Here is a 27330-nt window from a genome sequence, read left to right as displayed (position 1 = left end):
CAAAAACATGTGTGCATGCGTGGAATGAAAACCTTTGGTTTTTAGTGAGTGTGTGTGTGTGTGATATATGGCTGTTTATATGTAGATTGCATGGACCTGCCCCCCTGAATCAGGCTATGTCGGTGTGCTTGTAGAATGAAGATGGTAACGATGAGGCCGAGGACTCCGAAGATGAGTTTGAGGAGATGAACCTCTCTCTCCTGTCTGCCCGGAATTTCCCCCGGAAAGCCAGTCAAACCAGCATCTTCCTGCAGGAGTGGGACATTCCCTTCGAGCAGCTGGAGATCGGGGAGCTCATCGGGAAGGGCCGCTTCGGCCAGGTTTTCCACGGCCGCTGGCACGGCGAGATAGCCATCCGGCTAATAGACATTGAGCGGGACAACGAGGACCAGCTCAAAGCCTTCAAGAGGGAAGTCATGGCTTACCGAAACACCAGACACGAGAATGTTGTGCTTTTCATGGGCGCCTGCATGAGCCCGCCGCACTTAGCCATTATTACAAGGTAAGCGAGCCCGCGGTTCTGAAAAAAAATAAAGCGAAAAGATTCTCTAGTAAAAGAGCTACAGGTGGAATGAGCCAATCAGGAGCTCGCTGGATCGAATCCTGGTTGTGACGAATTGCCAGTCTTGGCTGGGGAACCCCAAGGAGCGCTGATAGGTCTTGACGCTCCCCACCATGCTTCAAAACGTGGATAAAATTGATCAGTTTAAAATAAGTTAATAAAAGACTTCTAAGACCAGTGTTCATAGTAGAGTCTGTCATGAAATAACCCAGCTTTGAGTTTAAACACTTGTGCAGGAATAGCAATGCCTATGGATTAGATTGCAGGGTTATTCGTTTTGGTTTTACTTGGATTTATAGCAATTAAACAATGTATATTTTGTTCTAAGGCGTTCTTGGAGTTGCATCATTTTGTCATGCTAATGAATTTGATGTGAGGACGACAGAAGACAAAGAAAGCTTCCCTTGATTGAGAGCTAATTGTGGGTCAGGAAAGGGCTCTTTAATAATCTGGTGTTAACTTGATGAAACTTGTTGTTGAGGTTGAGGCGGGATGTGGAGATGCTGTACTTGTGAATTAGCAGTTGAGAGCCTCTGTCTGTGGTGGTGTGTGAAACGCCAGGCTGAATCACACTGCCTTGTCAGAACCCTCTCTCAGGGGCCTGTCACCGGCTGGGATGAGAGCCTGTTTCGAGTTCCATACTCAATCAGACAATGGCTCTAAGAGGAGTTAGTGCCTAACTAGTGTGCACCTGGGACAAGGCTGAGAACAAACTAGAGCTGGATAGCTATCGATAGGTAATGAGTGTTAATTAGGGGGCTCTCTGTTTGCCATTTAGTGGTTTTTTTGTTTAGCTCAAGAGCCTATCAGTTGCAAAAGAGCCAACAAGTGTTTAAATTGATTCATTTTGTTTGTGCATGCTTTTGAAATCATTATCTTAACAAATGCTGTAATAGCGACGATAAGGCTTGACACGTTGATGTTTTTGCGAATTGTTAATTTCCATTTATGCAAAAGCATCATTAGTCAACCACTGCCATTTTCAGGATGGAACGACTATGGTTGACCTCAATGAACCCCTTGCTGTTCTTATTGTGTTCACACAAAGCTAGCTTTTACTCTTCAGTCAGTTTCCTTCTTGTGCTTTCAGAAGCAAACGGTACCAGCCACAGGTACCAAATTACCCACACTGCTTAAATTTGGTACAGGCTCATCTGTCTGAGAGAATAACAGCACCAGCAAAGATATGTTTTATTGTGCAACATTCTGCTTTTTGTTACAGAGCAAGCACTGAATGAGAATGTGAGCCTGAAATGAAAAAAAAAAAAAAAAAAAAAAAAAAACATAAAAGACGTCAGCGTTTCTCAGCCTGAACGCATCATTTGTCAAGCTCAGTAAACAGATCTCTGCGTTTACATGTAATTGAAAAATAATACAGTTTGCGTGGCCAATGCCATCAATAAAGTCTTAACAGGACATACCTTCACAAAAAAGAGATAATGCAGTTATCAGTGTCCATCTAATTGACTGAGAAATGAAGAAAAAAACATATTATCGACCATCTGGACAGTAAATGTAAAATATCAGAAAGATATTGTAGTAGGATGCGCCAGTGTCTGAGAAGCTATACGCAGTGCTATGAGAGGGTTTCGGCTTGGTACTCGTTGGATCCAGTTTGCAGCTGTGAAACAGCAAAACGGATCATCCTGGAGCTGATTATTATTTTGTTTCACTATGAAGAACTGCTTGCCTCACTGTCAGTCCTTGTCAGTACCCAAAAACTGTAGCCCCGATCGTCAGTTCGTGCAGGGTCTAACGCACCCCACTTATTTTAATAAGCAGGGGGGAGATCATTGCTATAAATCCAGGAAGTGGCACAGAGCATTGTGTAGTACAGGCTAGGCTAGTTTTGTAGTTAATGGAGCTTGTTGGAGGTTGTGAGTAATGTCTCACAGTGCAGGTCACACAGACACACAGGCAGGCAATACCTGCTGAAGATGTGCAGCGGAGAGACATTTCAATAAAGCCCTCACACAAAACACTTTTCTGCAGCCAGGTCAAAGTGGCTTGTTTTTTTTTCATAGTGTTTCTTTTTGAAACAGTGTTTGTTACATTTCTTTTGTAATGATCTTGTGTGTAAATTACCCCCCCCCCCCCCCCCCCTTACAATAATTCTGAGTTGTCAACATGTTATGTTTTAATTAAAATAAGGCCGTTTAATTGAAGTGTTTTTTGTTATATTACTCTTGTTCTGCTGTTCCAAATTTGTTCTGGATAAAAAATGTATCATTAAAACTCAGCCAATTATTTCAGTTCTCATTTCATGAAAAGCCAGTGGAATAAAAAGAAAAAATAATAGTTTTTAAATACGCACAGCATTTGGATTTCTAGTGTTTTTAAATATGCACAGCATTAGGATTTCTATTGCATGTATAATGTGCCTCATTGTAACCTGAGTTTCAGTTTATTGGTTTTTATTAATTAAATTTTTCAGTGCTTATTTTTACCTATTTTCGAGTTTTATGTAAATAGTTTTCTTTCTGGGGCTTTTCCTTTTTATATACTGTAGGAAATTTTTGACTATTTTCCAAAATTCTTGGACATTTTTTTCTGTCGCGAGCAAGAACATCTCGTTTTAAATCTCGCAAGCGTGTCATAATCCTCCAATAGAAATGTAGAAATTTGCTGCCACTCAGTAGTTAGGGAGGGTTTAAAGTATTCAGAACGAATCAATGCGAGATACAAGTCAGGAAGGCGGGACATTGCCCAACTGCATTGGGAAAGGTGTGTTTTGTAGGTTATTTATGTATTTTTTTCACGTGGAAAGGGGTGAAGTCTACGTGAATTGAGTAACCATGTCCAGTGTTTTTCCAGTGTTTGTGGATATACACCCATTTCATTTTTGTATCGGGGGTGTTTTATTGTTTTTTATCGGTAAAGCCGAAAATCAGAAGCCAATTTCCTGGGCAACCTTTAGCTTGAGATGCTAAAACAGTCTGAAGCTGCTGCAGACAATGTGAGATTGTTTTAGCATACCTTGTGTACAGTAGCTTCTTTGTAAGCTAAAACCTAATTGAAGTAATCTGGACAAGTGACTCATAAGATATTCAAACCTGAAGTGAGTGACTCATTCATTAAATGCATGACTGAAGTTGTCGCTTGCCAGAAAGATGTTTTTTAACAAGCACCTGATAGAATATAAGAGGAATAATTTGCCTGCACTGCCACTCTAACCACTGAGTAAGCTCAGGAAGCATGTATCACACTCTTTAACCATTTATTTCCCATTTTATTAAAGCACCACTGTGCTTTACCACTTCCTTTAGTAAAAGCCTAGGAAAGTGTAATAAAGTGAAAGCATGCCATAGCATAGGCAAGCATTGCAAAGCCCAGAGAGGTATGGTAAAGCATATTCATTTTTTAAAAAAACATGGCAGACCAGGGTAAACTGTTCTAAATGCAGAAAAGCTTGAGAAATCTGCTAAATTACTGCGCAGATTTACCATGATAAACGTTTATAAACCTGGTAAGAAGAGCTCCTCAGTAAGCGCTCAGAAAGCAACCCTCCAGATAGTTCCAAACTGTTGCATTAAAATGCAAGGTGTCTGATGTCTAGATACGCGCTGAACCAAAATGATAAAACACTTGGGCCAGTCCTAGTAACCACAAATCCAGCATTATCATTTTTAAGCAAGGACTAGGCGATGCAAATCACCCAACCAACTCGGGAGGGAGTCTATTAGCCTATACTGTATGCAACATTATACCCATGGCCACATGAGCCCATGTTCTGCAGCTTTCTGAACAGGTGCAAGTAAACAACAGTGTGATCAAAGCGTGTGCTGCTGCAGTGACGTACAGTCCAGGCATCCGGCAGCTTCCCGTAGAGCAGATGGGAATGAATTGAAGCCAGATTGCACTTCGTTGCACTACGACTGTCCAAAGGGACAGTCTTCAAAGCCCCAAGTCAGAGGAGTCGCGAGCAGGGCCTAAGAGACAGAAGAAGAAAAAATGATATTCTTACCAGATGCATCTCCAGAGCTACTTGAGGGAATGCTTTCTCTGTTCCAGCAAGCGCTTTGCAAGGAGAAGTTTCCAGGTGTGCCGGCTCCGCTTTACCCAGGGCGGCCACGGGGAATCATTCTTTTTTTTTTCCTGCTGAAAATGACCCAACAAATTGCACTTGACGGTCGGGGGCCCACAGTGTCGGTACTCTGACAAGGCCACACAGCCTCTTCCAGTCTTCCACCCTGGAGTCAAAACATGTCAATGCAGCTGTTTAATGTATCGTTCATCAGCATGTTTCCCTCCCAGTATAACTTGCTACGGATGCCCCTTGTTCTTGAATCCGTTTCTGTTTTTATTTTAATGAATGGTGTACTTTGCAAACCACGTGATGTACAGTAAGTCATGCTGACACACTCTTCCATGGCATGACACCTGTACAGGTGCCAAAGTGTCCTTCAGACTGGAATCCTAGACGTTTTGTTAGGTTCAATTGAGAGCCCCTGAGGCTTACTTGATGTTGAAATGATCGAGATTGGACGAATGCCCCAGTGGGAGGAGCACGATCTTAGGGAGAGTGTCGACAGCAGCAGGCTACCGGAACTTTTGAACATTCTAATAATTTCATTCTATCTGAGTTGAGTTCCATCGTGTCATTCTATCAGGTAGGCTTGTATTTGCCTGGACTCCCTGTATAAGAACATGGGAGCACAAAGGAATAGCATTGTTGAGGAGGCAGTTGTCTCTTCGTACACATCATATTCTATTAGGACCTGGGTTTCAAAGTATATTGTAATGCATGGCAAGTGGATACGTCATGGCATTAGGCACAGCAGGCTGCTGCGAAAGAATAAAGTTTATTTTATCCCTGCTGTTGTTACATAGATCAGCTCTCTCCTCGGGTCATTCATGAGCCATCAGGAGCTTAGCGTCACTGGGCTGTCAGAGCCCAGCGGTGTGTGCGTTTTCAAGACCTGTGGTGGAATTGCTCTGTTCAGAGTCGCAATTCGCCCCACCAACTGGGAAGGAGATCCCAGTGGGGTATCAGTCACATTTTTTCTTTTTGTTTCACATTAAACTAGGAATCATTTAAACTCTTCCATGTATATTTTATAACAGGATATCTTTTATAACAGAATATGCTGCCCTTACTATTTAACCCTATTTCTTTTCACAATTTAAAACATATTATATAAAAACACATCCGTTTTGTTCAGCTGAGAGGCTTTTGAAGGCAAGAAGAATGTGGTTAAAGATAACTTCTGTATAACGTGATTTCACAGCAGTAGAACAACATTCTCATTATTACAAGATGTGACCTGGGAAGAGAATTTGCATGAGGCTCTGACCTCTTCATGAGCTTTTTTGTGTTAAGACTTGATGCCAGACTACTTCTGTATAACAAACAGCTATCATTAATGGACTTGCCTGTACAGCTTTTGGAAACACTAATACTAATATGTACATCATTAAACCCTGATGAAGAGTGCTTGCTGACAGTTCTTTGTTCCACGACTTCATCACAATGAAATGCACAGTGGCATCTGTTCAGTTTACTGTATGTGAACAGTGACACATTAAAGTATCGCTGTCGTTTAAATCCTTCATATATAAACTTAGTTTTTTCACATTTTTGAAGACACTAAAATGCCCTGCTGGATGTTTGGTTTTCGATTTAATTAATTATTTAAACATTGGCAGTGTTGAAATCTGCTGTCAATTATAGCAATTGAATATTCGTCCATATCCTTGAGAACAATGTTGCCCGTACCCTATAAAAATGATGGCTGTTTGACTGGCACTTTCCCTTTTTTAATTCTCCAGTTTGTGTAAAGGAAGGACCCTGTACTCTGTCGTGAGAGATGCCAAAATCGTCCTGGACGTCAACAAAACCAGACAGATCGCGCAAGAGATTGTCAAGGTAAGAGAATCACAAAGAAATAGCGTGGTTGAAGGGTTTAATACAGACTTTTTATTAATTTGTATGATTCCATAGGAAATCATCTTGTTAGTTTAGACTTAATTGGATATGTATTAGGGAAATAATTATCTAGGTTGCAAACGGCTCGTGCACAGCAAATTAACATTTAAACACAAATTAGAGGTTTCAGTAGAGGCTTCTCGTAATTCTAGGGGGCGAGGCTCAGTTTGCTAATCCTATTGGTTCCTTAACCTATATAGTACAGGCTAACCTTACACTACTAGTTCTGCAAGTCTTTCTCCTCCATCTCCCCACTGCCTCCTTTACAACTGTACCTCCTTTCTGGGGTTTGGTGGTCCTCCATCACCCGGCTTTGGTGACCTTTGACTGACATTGGAGGTCGCACCTCAAACGAGGGCGGCTCCTATCGGTCTCGAAGACGAGATCCTGGGTCAAACAATTAGTCATCCCACACTACACTTTACATCTTACAATACTGAGCTTCGATCTTTGAATAGATAATGCATACTTATTCATTCCTTCTCTGTAACCAGAAAGGTAACCCATGGGTCACTTTACCTCTGAGGACTAAGAGACTGATGCATACAAACTGAGAGGTTTAGGTAAATGCACTTGGAGCACTTTGGTTCATGTTGGATGTCTGTTACAAATGTAATCTGTAAAGTGATGGCTAAACCACACAACAAGCATCCCATCTAGATCCTGGTTTTCTTCATGTAGAAATTACTGTAACTATCTATCAATTATATTATGTTCTTTACTCTGTTTTAGGGGATGGGCTATCTCCATGCCAAAGGAATTCTTCACAAAGATATGAAGTCTAAGAATGTATTCTACGACAACGGCAAAGTGGTCATAACCGATTTCGGTCTCTTCACCATATCCGGCGTCTTACAGGCGGGCAGGTAAAGCAAACCCTAATCACTTGAAATCCTGAGAGAAGGTTAGCAAGAGCAAATGGCAGATAAATTATTTGCTAGATAGAACATCGTAAAATTGTGATAATTAGCTATACCATGAAAGACAGCCCGGTCTTTAAAATAAATGAAAGAACTTGAGCATGAAGATGTGTTCTTTGAAGGCAGTGTGGAGAATGTTTGTTTGTCTTCCATGTCAATGAAGGGTGACGAGCACCTGAAAGCCCTTTCTTCCACCTGTATGAACAAAACATCATCTTTTATGAGAGGTGTTGGGTGCCTGACAGCTGTTTCCTTCCCAATGACAATGCAACCCTGTGCTGCTGAGAAGAACACATCTTTGCCTGGAGGCCTCTAAGTTCTCCTTATGTATATGTGTGGCTGTTGTTATGATCTGGCCAGAAACCAAAGCACAATAAACCCCCATATTTCACCCAGTGCTCCAATGGGTAGCTCATTGATCCCACTCTGCACCTGGTTGGCTGCTGTGCAATAAAAAAAAAAAAAAAAAAAATGTAACATTTCAGATTGGTGAGATCTTTTTGTATTTATTGTATGCAAAACATCCAAGAAGGAGACACAGTAGAGTACTTGCTGTGAATCTCAGAACTGTCCTTCTGAGAGGGAAATTCTACAAATGCCGAACTAGCGAGTAAAGAAAACACACTCTAAGCAGCTCCGGTGTATGGAAGCCTTGATTTTAATTCATTTAGGTCCGGAAGAAATTCAATTGGAAGGCAATCCTCTGCCCACTCATAAAGAGCCATGTTTTACAGTAATGACCAATCTCATACAAAACCCAACAAAACAGGCGACTGGATTCAATACATTGTGACAATTACATTGCATCTCTGGGCACAGAGCTCACATACGGTATTCTAGATACTCGCGGGATCAAAAAAAAATATGTTTGAGTAATTGCAATAACACTACTCTTATTGATTGCAGATAGCATAAACATTTAATCTGGAAAGACACTGAGAAAGTTATTTGAAGATATACAGACTCTATGTGTATAAATCAAAAATACTGAAGGCTTTGCATATGAAACTGGGCACTGATTCAGGAAAGCCTTTTGCGTCAATCTTTGTTTAAGGCTTTGAATTGGCTGATTCAAAATTAATTCACACGCTGAAATGCAGCCCAAAGAGCTTTTAGAAGCATAATTAAAATATAATGCGATAGCTGAGCTTTAAATCACTGTGATTCACCGTGCAATTATATATAAAAAAAAAGAATAATTTAATTGAGTTCTTAATCATTCTCCAATAAAACCGGAACTAAAACAGAATGCAGATTATTGTTCCCATTTTATGAAAAATAACCTAAATCCAGGAGCTGATTGTTCAAGAGGTAAATAAGATGTTCAGGAATTAGGAAGGCTTATTAAACCTGCTTTCCATGCTTTCCCCACGTTTATTACACCCTTCAGTTTTTCTTATGAAAGCTTTTTTTTTTTTTTTTTTTAAAGATTTGACACGTCCTCCTGTGTCAAATGGACTGGAAACGCACTGGCTGGAGGGAATGTCTGAAATATGAATATTTCCTAAGGCATTCCTTTAGTGAAAATAAATGTGATTTGTCAGGATTAGTCATTTGGCTTTCTCAGCTTTAGCTGCACTGAACTTTCCATTGTAACCTTTGATCTTTGGTGGGGGGGTGGTTGTTGACACCCTTGATACACGGTGTCTTCTCTTGAGTACTGCATCCTATTAAAAAATATATAACGCATTGCTTAAGAACTGCATTTCAGTATACTGTTAGGGATAATTGATTTGACGATATTCTTTATTAGATTAACTGTTACAAACAAGACCTCGAAAGCCGTGTGTTCAGGTGCAGATTTAAAGAAGTTATTTGTTGACATTTGCACAGCAGACTAATTGTCGGAATTTTGGAACAATAGAATTCTTATTTAGTGCAGAAAAAACATCTTTAATGGAATACTGAAGAGGGACACAGTAACAGCAGTGATGACATGTAGGGTACAGCAGGATAGAAACCTCTTTTCTCGTTTAACGAAACTTGGAAAACAAGCTTATTTAAATTTAACAGCCCTCCAGCCTCATAATGGGCTGCACTCAAGGCGATATTTCAATATGATTCCTGCAGCAGGCTAATGATATATAATGTTTGAAATGAACGTGTGTATTTTACTAATGCACCCTATGTAATGCATTCAGTGAAAGAGTATGATTTTTGTTCTTTTTTTTTCTTGTGTCGTAAAGACATCAGTTTTAAAGCACACTGAAAATTAAAGGGATATGTGTGGGTTGCCTTAATTCATTCTGCGTACGCATTCCTAAAGGGTCAGCTTCTCTCGCATGGATATTTATTTAATTTAGAAGCATGCTTCAGAAATGTATCAAATGTGTTGCTTTCACTTCAAGATCTGCTTGCCTTTAGAACCAATCGATGAATTCTAAAGGAGCACAGCTGGGGTACTGAAGCATGCCGTTGACAGACTCATCCAGAATTCTTTTCTTTTCCTGGGTTGCATGGTTGAAGGGATTAACATCATCTTTTTTTTTTATTTTGTAGAGCTGTCATCTGTTTTTCTTTGGACTCACATTTGGCTCGAGGGTGCTGTAGTTTCACAGCCCATGCATGTTATAAGTAGCGAACACGAGTTTTGGAAGACCTGCTTGTCATTGCATATAGAATTGGATCACCACTGGTGTTCCTGGCTTTTGTTTTGGACCCATATCATGACTGATGTAGCTGGCTTTCATGTGACGTTATTCAGCGCTAGCTCTTGTCGCTAGTAATTCCTGATAAAAACACTTTAATTACGTGACCCTTCTTACAGACAGTATTCCACAGGTGGTAGAGCACATTCCCCTGTATTGACTTGTTGGACTATCTGGTAACTACAGTCATTAATGATATGATAAAAGGTTCTGCTTCAGTGGTTCAGATGGAAACATGTTTCTCAGCTGTGTAACACTACAGCAGTCTGTGCCATGAGTGTCAAACTCAGTGACCACAGTGTCTTCTGCCCTTCGATTCACCCGAGCGCTCAATTACTTAATTAGAGTTGAGTATTGATCTCTTTATCTCTACCATCACAGTATAATGTAAAAGATAGCTAGAAATCAGAATTGTTTTTATGTAAATCTCAGTTAGAACAGGGGCCACTTTAAAAGAGTGGCTTCAATGTTGTAATCAGCTGTAATGTGTCACAACCAAGGGCCTTTTCACACAAAGGTTCGCTTGACATTTCACCATCAGCCACATATGAGTGCACCGGCTCCAACTGACTTGCTGATAGAAAAAGACCAGTGGAAGATATTTCAGGTGTTCTACATAGCAGAAGAAACTTTGAAAAAGCAGGACTCTGTAGATTGTTAAACATTATCTAAAGCAAGAGAGGCTCAGAAATTTGGTCAAGTCCATTTTAAACTAACCTACTCAAATGGAGGTGTACAGTTCGTTATCATTTATCCTGTTTAACTTGTTTCAAGTTCAGGGGGCGCTGTACACCACACTAATGTTATATATACAGTAAGCTCTGTGTACGTGCGTGCCAGTCAGATAGCAGTGTGCGCTCAGCAGTGTGTGGGGGTTTCACTTTGCACACCCTCCCAAGCATTTTCCATGCTGTAATGAAGGTGATTGTAATAGGGATTCATGTCATTGGGAGGCAAAGTGGTTCAGCCTAACCTCAGAGCCAGATTTTAACAGGCAGGCTTCTAATGAGGTGGAGTGCAACTGGGTAATTAGAGCTTTTGTGGTTACTTGAGTGATCAGATGATGATTAAGAGATCAGCAGAAAGGTGCTGTACTGTGTGGTGACTAGTAGAAATGCATCACTCCAGTGAATTACTGTACATTCAGTGCTGGAGAGGGGCTGGCAATTAGAAAATAAAATACCCTGTGGAAACAAACCAGCTTTTACTGAGGTAGGATCCAACTGATATCAAAGACACCATTTAAGTGAAGCTGTAGTCCTCGGTACGGAGGAAGGAACCAGAGTTAATAACTAATAACCAGTTTCTTTTTTTCAATCAAGTGTTTTACCATCTTTATACCGAGGTTTCTTTCAAGTTAATTTGAAGGTGTTGCCCTGTTTTGGAATGCTGCAGTGTGTGCCCTCACTCTTGGAATAACACTGTGATGTATGAAAGATGGGCATCGAACCCCACTTTCCCCACGTCCCTCTCTCAGCTATCAACTGTCCGCTCACTTGACATTCCACCATTCTCACAGGCGGTGAGATTTAATACAAAATGTTCTCCCTGCTGCTCCACCCCCTGGAATCTATTACTGAGTAGCACTGCCACCAATAGACTTTGCAAATAAAGGGAAACAGCTAGAGGTGTGTCTGTTCACTTTCAAGTGAAAGTGTTTGGCTTGCATCACTTTGATTCAGCTGGACTTCTGACCTGCAACTGGAATTGCATAGCTCATAGGTTTTGCTCAGGTATTTTAAAACGCAAATTTGATCTCAATCTAATAATGCCAAAGACCTGTATTTTCCACTATGGGCAAATTGTCCATTCGATAGTAAATGCGTAAATAGTGATTGTGTTCTCATGAGTGCTTTACCTTTAGGATACGACAGTGTCTCCTGTGAGAGACTAACAGTCCCGCAAGGTTAGGTGAGAGAGCGAGAGTTCAGTGGACATGGGGGACGTATGTTTTGTTATACTATATTATGTTATTAGAGACAGCGTGCCCAACACCTCTGTGTGTGTTGGATTGACACTGCTACAGAAGAGAGGTATGTGTAACTCGAGATCTAATGCAAGTCTTCAGGTGAATTCCCTGAATCGTTGTGTCTGTGTGTTGGTGTCTCATCGAACCTGCAGTCCGCAAAGGACAGCATGAAGTGGGCAAGCTATTTTAATGAATATCCTACAGCCCTGTCCACCACAAAGTAACGTTCAAGAGTTGCAGTGATGTCAGCCTTAACAGGAACTGTGTGTCCCTTTGCAGCTGCAGGAAACACCACACAAGCAAACTTGATTCCATTATCATCTCAAAAGACATTCACCAGTTATCATCAGACTCCGGCAAGCATGTGGATTGGATGACAAACACGTGTCCGTGCTTAACCTGGGCAATAATTGTAGCTTTGCCTAATCAAATAGAACGTACTGTAATCAAGTCATTTTAATTACAAGGTTTCTCATTAAATTGAATGTAACAGGAGGGCTTTTCCGAGAAGCTTCTCAGTTGTAATATGAACCCTTATTATAGTGGAGGTTATTTAGCCAGAGTTTTAGCCTTGAAATTTGACTTGGGATTCTTAGTTGCCGTAAAGATTGGCCCATTAGTTTACCAGTAGTATAAAAAATAAACGTTTTTAAATGTTAGACAGAAGTTTTGACAAGAAGTCTGTGTCAATGTTCCGATATTTCGTGAAGGGCTTCGTTCATAGTAGGTCGATTTCCCACAACAGCATACATGTCTTGTGCTTGCATTGACCGGCACAGTGTAATGTAATTAAAGCAGTCAAAGTAGAATGTACCTTGTGAGTTAGTTGGATTGCTCTTGTTTGGTTTGCAGGGAGCAAAGTCACTGTTTTTGACAATTGCTGACTAACAAGTCAGGTTATTATGAACCAGTTCCAAGCTGGGCATTGAAAGGAACCAGCCCTTGTCAGCTGGTTATCGTTGTCAAAAGTCCTGTCAGAAACAGTGTTCGTATTTCATTCAGGGATTCTCAGAGAGCCCCCCCCCCCTCCATTTACTGAGACAGGAGTTGTGTGGGATTGTGATGCAACACTTGTGGCTGCGCTGAAATGGAATATATTCTCGTTCAGAAATCCAGTCGATGGGACTCGTCAGTTCAGTCCAATTCCTGCTCCACGCGGGCAACAGGATCTGAACCCTTTGAGAATGCAAACGATCCGAGGCAGTGACACACACAGCAAAGAACATCACTGCGGTGCAACTTAGCATTCTGACAGTTTGTTAAAATGTCATGGGAATTATTTAAACTGATGAGAAGTTAAAAGCTGAGTTTGTTGGAAGTAGAAGTCTAGACTTTATTATACAGAGTTCTTACTGAATCTCATTTCACAGCAATGCATAAGGCACTGCAAAACAGTTTGACCGTCCCAGTCTTTAAACTGCAGTTAATCAAGCTTACTGTTTTGTAAAAACGGAAACTGGCAGATACAGCAATTTCTGAACGGGATGCTTATTGATGTTAGTAACTGACTTCTTGGTCGTTCACGAGTGGGGGGTGAATCAGATCGAGGTGTTTCAAAATTCAGTTTGAAACTGCATACACTGTCGGTGCCTATTGCTGAATCTGAGCAGTTTAAGTTCAATAGTAACTCAAAACTGTAATGTTCCAAACTACATGTTCCAAACTACATGTTCCAAACTGTAATGTTCCAAACTACATGTTCCAAACTACATGTTCCAAACTACATGTTCCAAACTGTAATGTTCCAAACTACATGTTCCAAACTACATGTTCCAAACTGTAATGTTCCAAACTACATGTTCCAAACTACATGTTCCAAACTGACATGTTCCAAACTACATGTTCCAAACTACATGTTCCAAACTGTAATGTTCCAAACTACATGTTCCAAACTACATGTTCCAAATTACATGTTCCAAACTGTAATGTTCCAAACTACATGTTCCAAACTACATGTTCCAAACTGTAATGTTCCAAACTACATGTTCCAAACTACATGTTCCAAACTACATGTTCCAAACTACATGTTCCAAACTACATGTTCCAAACTGTAATGTTCCAAACTACATGTTCCAAACTACATGTTCCAAACTGTAATGTTCCAAACTGTAATGTTCCAAACTACATGTTCCAAACTACATGTTCCAAACTACATGTTCCAAACTACATGTTCCAAATAATGTTCCAAACTACATGTTCCAAACTGTAATGTTCCAAACTACATGTTCCAAACTACATGTTCCAAACTGTAATGTTCCAAACTACATGTTCCAAACTAAATGTTCCAAACTACATGTTCCAAACTGTAATGTTCCAAACTACATGTTCCAAACTACATGTTCCAAACTGTAATGTTCCAAACTGACATGTTCCAAACTACATGTTCCAAACTACATGTTCCAAACTACATGTTCCAAACTGTAATGTTCCAAACTACATGTTCCAAACTACATGTTCCAAACTACATGTTCCAAACTGTAATGTTCCAAACTACATGTTCAAAACTACATGTTCCAAACTGTAATGTTCCAAACTACATGTTCCAAACTGTAATGTTCCAAACTACATGTTCCAAACTACATGTTCCAAACTACATGTTCCAAACTACATGTTCCAAACTGTAATGTTCCAAACTACATGTTCCAAACTAAATGTTCCAAACTACATGTTCCAAACTGTAATGCTTCCAGTGATTCTGACTGGTTCTTACGGCAGATTTTTTAATCTGGCGTTTAATTAGATTTTGTATGTATTCTGTGTTACAGGGCTTTCAGGTTAGCCGCACTCACAGCAGGTAGGTAATTGTTGCCTCCCTGTTTCACCGAATGTCAGGGCGTTTACTCTGAGCTGCAGACAGTAGCCGGCACCACCTTTATCGCAGCAGTAAAGCAAGGTTTCTTTGTGCTCTTTTCAAAGTGTTTTTCCTTCCATGTCAATCTTGTAGCAGGCGAGAGGACAAGCTGAGGATCCCCAGCGGCTGGCTGTGTCACCTGGCTCCTGAGGTCATCCGACAGCTTTCACCCGACACAGAGGAGGACAAGCTCCCTTTCTCAAAGCAGTCCGATGTGTTTGCATTTGGGTAGGTTCAAAGTGTTTATTATTATTATTATTATTATTATTATTATTATTATTATTATTATTACTGCTTGCTGCCACATGCTACCTACTGCCGCCCTCACTATGTCATGGTTTTCAAGTTTCTACAGCGCTTGAAAAGTAACATTTTAATCTCAGCATCTTTATGAGTCTACAGCACTGGAAATGTATTTGGTATGATTTCAGGTATAGATGGAATGCTGTTTAAGAAGTATATACTGTTCATGGTGGATCGGCCACATGCACAGGAAGTAACACATTCTAAACAGCATCTGATTAATACATTTCTAATGAAATCCTTTGTTGATGTTTCCTTCCTAAACAGGAGTGATTCAGCCTCTCACTTGGCACGACACATTTCAGTAAAGATCTGACGCCAGCGCTGTATACTGATTGCGGGCTGTACTCTGAAGCAAGCGAAAGCAAACGAGACAAACTAGCACGAAACAGCTTAACTAGGAATGCACACGTAATATCCTTGAAGCAGCTTTAAAAAGACCCAGAAAGGAAAACAGAGCAGGTTTATGATAACGATAACTGGTTTTATTGTTATTTATTTCACCAGGAGATTTACCCATTGAGGTCTCATTTACAAGGGGGTCCTGGAACTCAATACAAAGACCATTACAAAGTACAAAGAACCCAATAAAAACAGGTGTGGCTCAAAGTCAATCAGCAGCACACAGAGATCTCAGAGCAGTATAAATACGACCTGTGTGTGTTTGTTAATGTGGACTGAGGGAGAAGCATTGGCAGGAGGTTCTATGCTATTCCACAATACAATCTTCAGCTGCTGTGGGTTTTTTTTTTATCACGCTAAGCAGCTGGCAATAAATAAAATATATATTTTTTCTTTTAGTTTTTTATTACTTTTTCAAAAGCTGCTATAAGGATAGCAGCACCCTCATTTAAATTGAATCCAAGGGTGACTTCCAGGCACTCCTGCAGCAGCTGAAGCACTGTTCCGAGCAGTTTCTTGGTAATTGTATACCGTGTCATAAAAAAATAAAAAAAGTTAAATACTTTACTTTGACGTTGATTTCTAAAGGCTATTTAGGTTTGGTATGGGCATCTGTTTCTGTATGTACAATCTGGCTTTTAAAGGGCCAGTAAAGAATGAGACAGTTTTGTGAATGCTGTTAAATTACACTTAGCTTCTATGTGGAATATACTTTGAAGTGCATTGCCAGACAGCTTGATCTTATGCAAGTGATTGAAATACATTTAGCACACTCTACACCAACTGCACTAGCCTGGAATAGAAAGCGGAGTGAGGCGCAAAGTAAGTTTGCGGGCACAGTGCCTCCCACTGCACTGGTCTAATGACTCCTAACGCAGTTGCATTTTCAGATGTCACCACATGTGGATGCTGGTGGTTCTGGATGGCGCTCTGATTGAACGAGTCAGTGAGCTCTCGTTCTGTTCCAGCTTGCCCGCTCACGGCTGTCTTACCTTGGGGAAACCCTTTGGCACAATCCTTTGGCACATGGAGACAGATTGTAGGATGTTTTATTTTCACTGAGCTGCAGGAAAGCTCCGGTGCCGAAAGGTCTTAGTTGTGCAGACACCAGAAACGTTCTCTCTGTCTCTCCAATCACAAACCCACAAAGGTGCATTTTGAACCAGCCATTCCTACAGTATGCAGTGAATTGCTGTACCCAGCCCAGAAAGCATTGCAGAGTATTAATAATAACCACATGAAGAGGAGAGTAGCAGAATAAGCTTCTGTATTTAAAAAAGGGTTTTCTACAGTTACTGAGAAAGAAAGACTTATATACTCATATGCTGATGACCTCTTACTATGGTACACCAGAGTAAAAGCATATCAGAGTGTGGTAAAGCACAGTAAAATCACAGTGTATACATGGTAAATCATAGGCAAACATTTACAGATAAGTATACTGTGGTTAACCATGGTATAAACCAATTCATAGGACAAGCATGGGGATATCAAGGAAAAGCAATGTTCAGATATGCTATGGTAAACTTGGAAGACCAGAAAAGAGTTCTCTTTATATTTGAAAAAAAGAATTGGGTACATTTTGCACTAGAACTTTATAGCCCCCAAACTAATTTCCCCAAACAGAAGCAAAGGGTCACTTGCTGTAGAAGCTGTCATGTGCGTCTGTGTGCTTCCAGAACTATTTGGTATGAGTTACATGCACGCGAGTGGCCTTTCAAGAATCAACCAGCAGAGGCGATCATATGGCAAGTGGGAAGCGGAATGAAACCTAACCTCAGCCAGATCGGCATGGGGAAAGAGATATCTGTGAGTACAGCAGCACTGTGGCTGCCTGAGCATGTACCTAGTACCCCAGTATCTCTGTAACTAAAGAGACTGCGAGCAATGCAAGGTGTTTCATTTCTGTAGATAGCCTTGATAGTGTACAGCTTTGCATCACCTTACAGAATGAACTCATTTTACTTCATGAAGTCTAGTGAAACCTGCTGAATAATGTTATGCCAACATATTGAATTACATACCGCTTTGTAGTTTTCCATATACTTAACGAATAACTGGCAAAAACTGAAAAATGGGACATTTTGAAATCTAACATGAAATACTGTACTACTATTATGGCTTCCAGTAGGCTTTTGCAATATAATTTTGTAGTTTCTTTGATTACATGATGTTAAATAAAATATCTAAATTTATGTTCATATATATATATATATATATATATATATATATATATATATATATATATATATATAAAATTCTAGGTAATGCAACACTTTTGGTCACAGCTGTAGATACAGAAAAGAACCAGGCTGAACCAGGCAACAGAGTCCTGTATTTAGACTCACCTCTGAAGAGTGCTGACTCTATACTGTAGAGCCCTTTGCCCGGGTCCTGGCCTTTGAATAGTATTTAGATTTGATACTGCACACTGGTCTCTTTATGAATACAAGTCATAAGGATTTCATTTCAGAATTATTATTGTTATTTTTTTTTGCAGAGTAATGGCAATTTAAAATATAAACTTTTTTTTATTTCCAGGACATCCTGATTTTCTGCTGGGCATTTGAGCAGGAGGAGAGACTGAGCTTCTCCAAACTAATGGAGATGCTTGAAAAATTGCCAAAGCGCAATCGCCGCCTATCCCACCCTGGACACTTCTGGAAGTCAGCTGAGTATGTGAATGAGTTAGGAGGAGCAGACTCTTACACTGCCAAGCAGGCAAGCTAAGCTGAGTATGTGAATGAGTTAGGAGGAGCAGACTCTTACACTGCCAAGCAGGCAAGCTAAGCTGAGTATGTGAATGAGTTAGGAGGAGCAGACTCTTACACTGCCAAGCAGGCAAGCTAAGCTGAGTATGTGAATGAGTTAGGAGGAGCAGACTCTTACACTGCCAAGCAGGCAAGCTAAGCTGAGTATGTGAATGAGTTAGGAGGAGCAGACTCTTACACTGCCAAGCAGGCAATCTAAGCTGCCTAGACAATGTACAGTGTGTGTCTACACTATACCTATACATAAAAATTCAATGGTCACTGTAATTAGAATCCTTGCCATTTTCTCTGCTGGGGACAAACCATTCTTTTTCTACCACTGACTGACTTCATGGCAGATCTTGCAACAGCTATACACTTCCTTTGTTTTGTCACGAATCCCTGCGTACCAATTCTCTGGCAGGTACAGGCCTGTTGACAGAATAGATTTGCAGAAAGATAGTTTTAGTTGTCAACTACGCAGTGCAATTGTTTTTCTTAAAACTCTCCCAATGGGTTTTTGTTTCATGGTCATTTATGTTTTTTGTTTGAGACTTTTATTTGTGTGTGCGTGCTTGTGCGTTTGTGTGCATGCATGCGTGCGTGTTTGTGTGTGTGCGTGCATGTGTGTGTCCAGTGCATTTCAGTCATCAAGCTTTTGACCTATAGCTGCATACATAAAATGTTATATTTTTTGACGATGTACTGTATCTATAACATTTTATAAATATCAAACTAGCGGAACAAAAATATAAAAAATACCAGGTGAAATTCCTATTATACATTTGATACAGGATAAAGGTAATCAGAAACCGTTGAATGTTATAAGAAAAAATGAATGGACAGTTATATGATAAAGTAGCTATGACAAACTAACACATTAATTTAGATTATCTACATCAGTGGCTTTCAACCCCAGTCCTCGGGGACCCCTGTGTCTTCTGGTTTTCATTTGAACTGAGCTCGCAATTGCTTAACTAAGCCCTTAATTAAACTAATAAGTAGCTTAATTAAAAGTTGCAGATTTCAAATTATTTATGACATTTTATAGTTAAGTTAATGCAGTATAGATATCACTGATTAAAATGTGCACAAAAAAAAAAAAAAAACTGAACAATGTTGGGGATACATCTATAAATGAAGTAAGAAATGATTTAATGATACAAGAGATTTAACGGAGATCTTTTGCTGAATATGTCCAACTGTTTCACACTTTATGTTGGAGATGTATCTTATTGGTAATGGTACAATGCTTGTGATGTGCAGTAATGTTAACGCTTGTAATAAAGACAAAAATATTTAGATTTCCTGCAAGATGCAGCGGTTAACATGAATCTATAATCCACAATAATGTTCACGCGCGGATTTGTGGAAGATGCGTTGCAAGGTGCATTACAATTTTAAAGATGAGCAAATGAAATAGGGATGTTACATAATTAGTTTCCTGGTCATCATTCATAAAATAGCCACGATTGCCCAACTCAAAAAAGTAAGCTGTCAGTGAAGTGACAGACGTGCTTTCACAGCTGGCTGGACAGGTACAATGAGGTGAAGCAGCCAGCCCCAGGGTCAAGCAGTCTGTCAGTGGATGTGCTGGGAGATTAGCTGGGCTAACCCTGCTCCTACTCGTCACTCTGAGCACCAGACCACACTACAACACAATAGGAAATATACAGCATGTCTAATGAAGAACACTTTACTTATTTCATAAGGGTTCCACTTTGTTTTGTAATACTTACTGATAATTCAGTTGGTACATTGTCAATTGCCCTATGTCAAGAAGACTGATAAAGGCAGTTTCTGACTGAGGGTTGAATGCTATGGATGAGTCCAGTGAGGTACCTGTGATGGTGGGATTCACTTCTCCTGCCTCAGAGGTGCCTGCTTGCTCTGGGTGAGCTTCTACTTGATTGCAGGCTGGCCGGCGAGGGACCAAAGTTTGGCCCCTGCCTCGAAAGCCCTTGTGAAGTCCAGGCACTGAAGATGCAATGCTGGCAGCTCTGTCCTTTTCTGCCTCTGATTGGATCCTCCATTACTGCTTTCAGAACTGACCTCGGCTTTACTGCAAATGGAGACTAATTAGAAGTAGAAGCTGACATTTCTTTTTCACGTAACAGAAGAAACGATGCTCCTAATTTGTCTGGATTTAGCAACGAGGGGAGAAAGTGGACTTCAATCAGAAGTAACTTGCGGAGAACTGTGTACTGTGAAAATTCTCTGTTTTCAATTCTATGTATGTACCCTGGTTTTGGGGGAATTTTAATCCAGGGTGTAAAATGATTTACTTGTGACTTTGAGTCCCACCATATTCTCAATTTTTCTCTTACTCTTTATTTGAATGAATATTAGAACATTTCAACCCTGAAGTGCTCTCTATAGCACTGCACCCGCAGAGCCAGTACGCTGCTGCATATATAGCGATTTGCATGGGCTTCCAGCAGCGCAATCATAATGAAAAAGGAGTTAAATATCCTGATTCCAGTCCAGAACACAGGCCCTAGAGAGGCAGGGAGAGTGGAGGCGGGCGGGGGGGGTGAAGGGTTACCCAATGGCTAGGGGCGTTCCAAACCAAGCACTGGCTCTCTCCCTCTGCTTGGCATTGTCTCTCATCTACCGTGGGCAAACAACTGGAAAGTAAAGGCCTAATTGTTGACCTTGCCTGCCCTACAGCATTCCCTCTGAGCTCCGACTGGCAGACAGGGGAACAAACGATGTCTCTGTCTCTCCCACTCACACTGACCTTTGCCCCAGCTGACTGGCGCAGGGGTCAGCAATGCCCATGCAAATATTCTTTTAGTTTGTGGGGGGGTGTTGTTTTTTTTTTGGGAAAAGCACACACACACACACACTAAACTCTCAAGAGTTTAATATTGGAAGCCTCTAAAACTAAACACAAGCATACACATCATTTTTCAGACCTTGTATCATCAACATGTGTACCTCGTGCTGCTTAGTGGTCTTTTTAGAATCTGTGCAAACTGACATTCCAAGTCAGTGTGTTAGAATATTCTACCTGCTTTTTCCTGTAGATTATAAAAAGGCATTTCCTGACAAGGTGGTAAATTCTGCAATCTAAGTTGTCAGACTCTGCTGCTGGTAGCAGATTGTGACAGGGAGGCACATTGTGGCAGGGAGGCACGTTCTGACAAGAAGGCGCATTGTGACAGGGAGGCACATTCTGCCTGGCCGCCTGGCCGCTCGTTCCTCTGTTGTTTGAAGTGAGCCGGGAATGCGTACGTACTTGTTGACATGTTGCTATTTGTTTCCCATGCTGTAGGCTGTGACAGATTGAGTGATGGGACTGTGCCTTTCTTGCGTGATGCACCTCCCCCTGTGCTTTACTCCCTCCCCATCGGCCGTGGAACTCCGGAGGCCAAGAACCAGAGGGGGCCGCGGACTGAATCCAAAACAGGGAAGCCTCACCACTCCCCACCCCCAAACCTTCCCAAAAAATTACCTGGTTTTCCGACGCTGTATTTCACTTCTTTTGACTTCTCGTCTCGTGCCAGTTGTGTTAGTTTGTATTTCATTTCACGTGTGTGTTTTTTTTATACATATCATGTTTCAAATATAAAACATGTATTTATTGATGTATTTTATTTGATCCTCCCATATCCTTGTTTGCTCTGCATGCCTGTGTGCCTCAATAGGCATGAACATTGCACTACTATTCAGAACTCTGTGGATATCATGAATGCCTTCACTGTGAAATCCATGGATATTACTGTTTCGGAATGACATTACCACACAGTAATATGTGAAAGAAATGTTTTCTCCCATTTCAGGGACTCGTTTTTAATTTCTTTCTTTCCTTTTTCCTCATGTTCTGTGGTATTCACACGTGTGTGACTGCTGGAGTTTAGTTATTTGTTGGTTTGTTCTGTATAAAAGGTGTCTTTATACTCGTACGATTTGATTTGCAAATCAGGTTAGTGATGTGGTCAAATTTTATACTTGTATGGTTCTTGTAGATTTTACACAGATTTTACAGTAACTAATTGGCAAGTTTGATTTTCTTTGCCTTCATATTTCTGCATGATAACAAACACAGAGTGTGCTTTATCATATGCTGGCTAACATTGTGGTAAAACAGTAAAGTTAAAAATAATAATACTAATAAAATCCTCACACTGGTCTTTTTGAAGCTAATGCTCCTAGATCATGAACTCCATTTCCACTGTGATGTCAAATAATGTAACACTCTAATCTGATTTTAATCTAAGTGTATGGTTCTGCATAGCTATGTCTTACAATGGAGATGATGGCACCATCATGTTGGTTTAATCTAGACCCCCCCCCCCCCCCCCCCCCACTCCTCACTAAATACGAATGCCTACAGTTAACATTCAGTGTCAACTGCCTGTTTTAAATCATTTTTTCACCTGTGTCACTTCTTTCTGATTGATTGGTTCGTTAGTAATCAGTTCCCCATTCCAATTTTAATTCCCTCGCAGGAATTGGAATTGATGTTTTAGAGATTTCGTCATTGTCAGCCTCTTTCATATGATACCCATTTAATGGCATTAACATTGACTTCAGTGTAAAGTGATGTGCTGCCACTGTGAGAAGCTCATTTTGACGGAATGCTGCCAGTTGCAATTGTGATCAATGTGTTGGAATCGATTGAAAGGGGGTGGCAATGGGAGCCGGGAATTGAAAGACAGGATTGGACCCCCAGCTCTGGTTGGGATGCCCAGGTGAATGCTCTTCCCCTCCGCTAGTCCGTACGGGTAGTGCCAGTATTGCCACCTCATGTTCATTGGGATTGCACTGCAGGGCATCACACGAGTCAAAGAGTTTGTATTGCTTGCTAGGTGTCTTCTTTACCTGCAGATCATTCTGATGGTTATCTTTTAAACTGCAGTTTTAAGTGGGGATACCTCTGTGAGGTTATGAGTGAAGCTACATGGTTTTTGTAACGCTTCAGCTGCAGTGCCCTCACTAGCATCTGACTGCAAACAGTGGTTGCCGACTTACTTAAGTGAGATTGTCTCCTATGCTAAAATAACATTGTACAAAAGACAAGCTTACCACGTGCAGAAAAGGTGTGCGCTTCACACTGGCTTGCAATGCAGACATTAGGAAAAGACTCTTGAAAAATTAAACAGCCAATTAAAAAAGAGGCACACAAATGAAGGTTTAAAAGAGTTTACTAGCTTTTTTTTTTGCACTTTGGGAAATGTTGGAATGTTTTACTAGAGAACAAGGACAGGCTGGAGAAAACAAGGCTATGAATACAATTGTTTTGCACATTTACTGTGTTTCTGCTAAACTAATTTCACCGCATTAGAACTCAGATACTATATTAACAACATGTCATGTTCATCATGCTGTGTTTCACTCAGCGTTCCCATGACAACCTATGAAGCCCTAGAGATAAAAAAAAAAGAGAAAGTGATAGAAAAGGGCATTTGTTTTTCTTCTTTATGACAGATTATTAAGACTGAGAGTCTTCTCACAGTTGGAATGGTCTTTAAACCCAATTAAAAAAGGGCACATTTGAATTTGATCAGACTGTAGCATAAACCTTACCCAGCACATCTGTTATAATCGACACAGCTTTTCAAAAAATATGTATTTATTAAGAAGGAAAACATAAGATATTTATAATTATAGGCACATAGTTTGAAGTCTAAGGCATTGTCTAAAAGAGGATTGGAACAGTATAGAAATAGCAAGAAACTCCTTCAGAAAAACAGATTGCTGCTCTGTCCTGCAACGCCGTTTTTTCTTGATGCTTATTGAATCCATCTTATAATATGAATCCTTCCATAGTGTTCCAGCGGACTGTATGGGGCAGGGGGATTACTATTCACGAGGTTGTAACATGTGTAAACACTAGCTTGTGATACTGTGATACTCATTGTTAAACAATGTCAGTCAAACCTTGGCTTTTACCAGCCAAGTCTGTAATTATATCATATAAAACAATTGCAACAACATTGTAATTACAGCGTAGTTTTATTATTTCTACCGACACTACATAGACACTGGATGTGGGTCAGTGTTGCTAAGAACTGTAATAACATTTAAGTAGCACTTGAATGCAAGTCTCTTGGTCATTTTTTCCGAGCATGGTGATGGTGAGATGGCTGCATCATGCAGAGCGTGGCTTCATTATGGGGGGTGGAAACTGCAGCTGGTGCATAGAAGGGTTCAGTGGAACATCAGGGTTCTGTTTTAGCAAGGCAGAGATTCACTGCAAAACATCATGACTATTCATTCTTATCATAAGAACACTACTCATCCACTCAGCGTGCACTAGAGATAGAAACACTCATTTCATATTCACAAGCATAAGCACTGAAGACATTGGAAACAAGGGTAGCACACAAAAAGGCAACTGTTTACACAGAGAGAGAGAGAGAGACAGAGAGAGATAGAGAGCGAGATGCACACACATATACTCATTCACGTGTACATAAACACATACACACACTGTATATACAAGTCTTAAATAATATTCCTTTGAAGTGGGGATTCAGACCAGACTTCATTGCCCTGTCATCATAAACCTGTCATTTTGTTCTTGCATGTGCAATAGCTGTACCGTTGACGCTACAGGAAGACAAACAAACAGAAGTTATTAGGTATTAGGTATTAGGACACCTTTTTCTTGATCCCCTTGCTGTACTGTATAAGAGAGAGTGGAGGATAGTTTAGATTTGGGAAACTCAGCTCTCTTCTAGTCTTAATATAGGGACAAGTGGAAGACACAAATGCATGATTGCCTCGTATGAGGGTGCAGTTTTTTGCCCCCATATAAAACAATGGAAAAAAAAGCAATATGTGCCCCAAACCACTTTTTCATCTATTTTCAATATTTCTTGCATAAAAGGATTCATTTGAAATTTGAAACCTTTGTGCTTGAGAAGGTTTTTTTTTTTTTTTTTTTTTTTTTTTTTTTTTTGTAGCTATACCTCAATATTTTATTTTTTATTCCACATAAAAAAGTACTGTTGTACCTGTAAAGTGAAATCTGGGAGCATGTTCATGTTTTAGTTACATATTCATAATGAATATAGAGATTAAAGGCATGCTGCCTTCTGAATATTTTTCTAAATAGGGGTGGTTGCATCATATTCATGCACACATATCTTCAACTGGACTTACTTTATTAATTGACTTCAGAAATCACATTAGACCGATTTGTTACAAATGTATAATTATGGGCTTCATTAATTTAATATGTTAACTGAAAAGCATATTTTTTATACATAAAATATTTGAAACTGGAGACGGTGAGCTGTTCAGCTGATGTGTGTGGGTTTTATTTTGAACTTTACTGAAGGTTATCGTGTAACTTTACATTCGTTTCTGCAGCATGATTGTAATTACAGCACTCTGTGTCTGGACCCCTGCTGAAATGCTCTGTTGGCTTCAATTCGCTTGCAAGTCACTGTTTGAGGTCACAAGTGTCAGTAACTAGCATGTTTTTTGTGAATAGTGACTTTGAAAGCTTTGTCAAATGCAAAAGCCTACTTCTGTAAACTAAGAAAAAGTATGTTTTATAGTCTTAGCCTGTATAGTGCAACCAGCTTGATGTGAATTTTCAGTGTTACTTTTGATGACTGTTGCAGAATGAGCTGGGATGATTATCATCTTCAACAACTTAGCATCCTCCTCCTCCTCATTATCTATAGGGTTACAATTGTTATTATTATTATTATTATTATTATTTATTATTATTATTATTATTATTATTATTATTATTATTTGCTGTAAATGTGTTTGAAAGAACAATTGTCTCTGGTGCAAAGATGTGATGGGTCTCCTCTGTAAATTTGTACAGTAATGTTTATAAAGTTTTCTACACTTTACGAAAGTATTTATAATTTCAGCTGTTCTACTGAATGTCAGCTCTTTAAAACTGCAGATACTGTTTGTTACCATTGTGTGTTTTTGTGCCGCGTTTGGTGGGGTAATGATGTCTAAATTATTTATGCCAATAAAGGATTTGAGAACTGTTTCATCACATGAGTGTGTTACTGAAAGCTGCCCCCCCGGTATGGGTCTCACTGCCAAGACAATGCCTGGGGCTAGTCTTTGCCAGGTACATCTGATCTCACACTGCTCTGCAGACTGGAAGAGATTCATATGCACTGTAGGGTAACAGATGTATGTTTCACACCAACAGATACATACTGAATACTGACCAGTATGACTGAAACGTATGGTCCTGATAACTCTGCTGTGGCCTTAGTTGAATGCAAACCAGACACCAGAATCACAAGCCTCGTTACAACATTTTATAATCATTAGAAATCATGATACACACACACACACACACACACACACACACACACACACCCAGCTCGCACACACACACAAACAAATGTCAAAAGTAAAAAAAGTAAAAAAAAAAAAGATCTGAAGCAAAAATAACCCCTTCCACTTATATATGTGTAACAGAAAATAGATTATTTGATTATAAGGAGGTGTGTGTCAAAACACCTCAGATGAGAATCTAAAATCAAACAAAAAAAATATAATGCATTAAAAACACATATTTAGAAGAAGCAGCTAAGCCAAGTAGACAAGAAGACAAAACATCAGACAGAAAATGCACATTCTAGATTGACCCCATTATTGCAATTATATTAGATTCCTTAAAGACTGGATATACAAACAGAAAGTGATCAGTTGAAACTAATCAGATGACTGTAATTGCTGAGGGATATAGTTCATCCTGAGTAAGTAGATGAGAAACTAAACTCAGTTCCAATTAAATGGCAGGACACGGTCTTATATAATCTATGCATCACAGGCTACCATTAAAAAAACATTAAAAAACTTAACGACAAGATTGCAAGCACCAACGGCCTCCCTATCCGTCTGGAACACACTTTCCAAAAACCCTCTTTTTAGCTTCTCTGCTGACTTTGATCCTTGATCTACCTTCCTCTTTGAGTCAAAACCCTGGAGTAGCGCCAAGTCTTCCAAATGTCCCATTTTCTGAACGTGCCCTGAGATTCTTCTAAGCTTCTAGACACAGAAAG

At 40.0% G+C, this 27330-nt stretch overlaps 1 protein-coding gene across 1 annotated transcript in view; it reads left to right on the top strand.

Moving 5' to 3' along the window:
* Positions 1-26290, top strand: part of LOC121297441 (kinase suppressor of Ras 2-like) — a 74421-nt gene extending 48131 nt beyond the window's left edge. The window contains 7 exon segments of the mRNA XM_041223767.1: positions 135-502; positions 6332-6428; positions 7221-7354; positions 14970-15104; positions 17261-17390; positions 18123-18256; positions 21609-26290. Coding sequence (XP_041079701.1) covers positions 135-502; positions 6332-6428; positions 7221-7354; positions 14970-15104; positions 17261-17390; positions 18123-18256; positions 21609-21615 — 1005 coding nt within the window. The 3' untranslated portion in view covers positions 21616-26290.
* Positions 26291-27330: the final 1040 nt, after the last annotated feature.

Source organism: Polyodon spathula, chromosome 22 (assembly GCF_017654505.1).
Source record: "Polyodon spathula isolate WHYD16114869_AA chromosome 22, ASM1765450v1, whole genome shotgun sequence".
Classification (NCBI taxonomy): domain Eukaryota; kingdom Metazoa; phylum Chordata; class Actinopteri; order Acipenseriformes; family Polyodontidae; genus Polyodon; species Polyodon spathula.
Note: the sequence above shows the minus strand (reverse complement) of the source record. Positions and strands in the feature narration are given on the sequence as shown.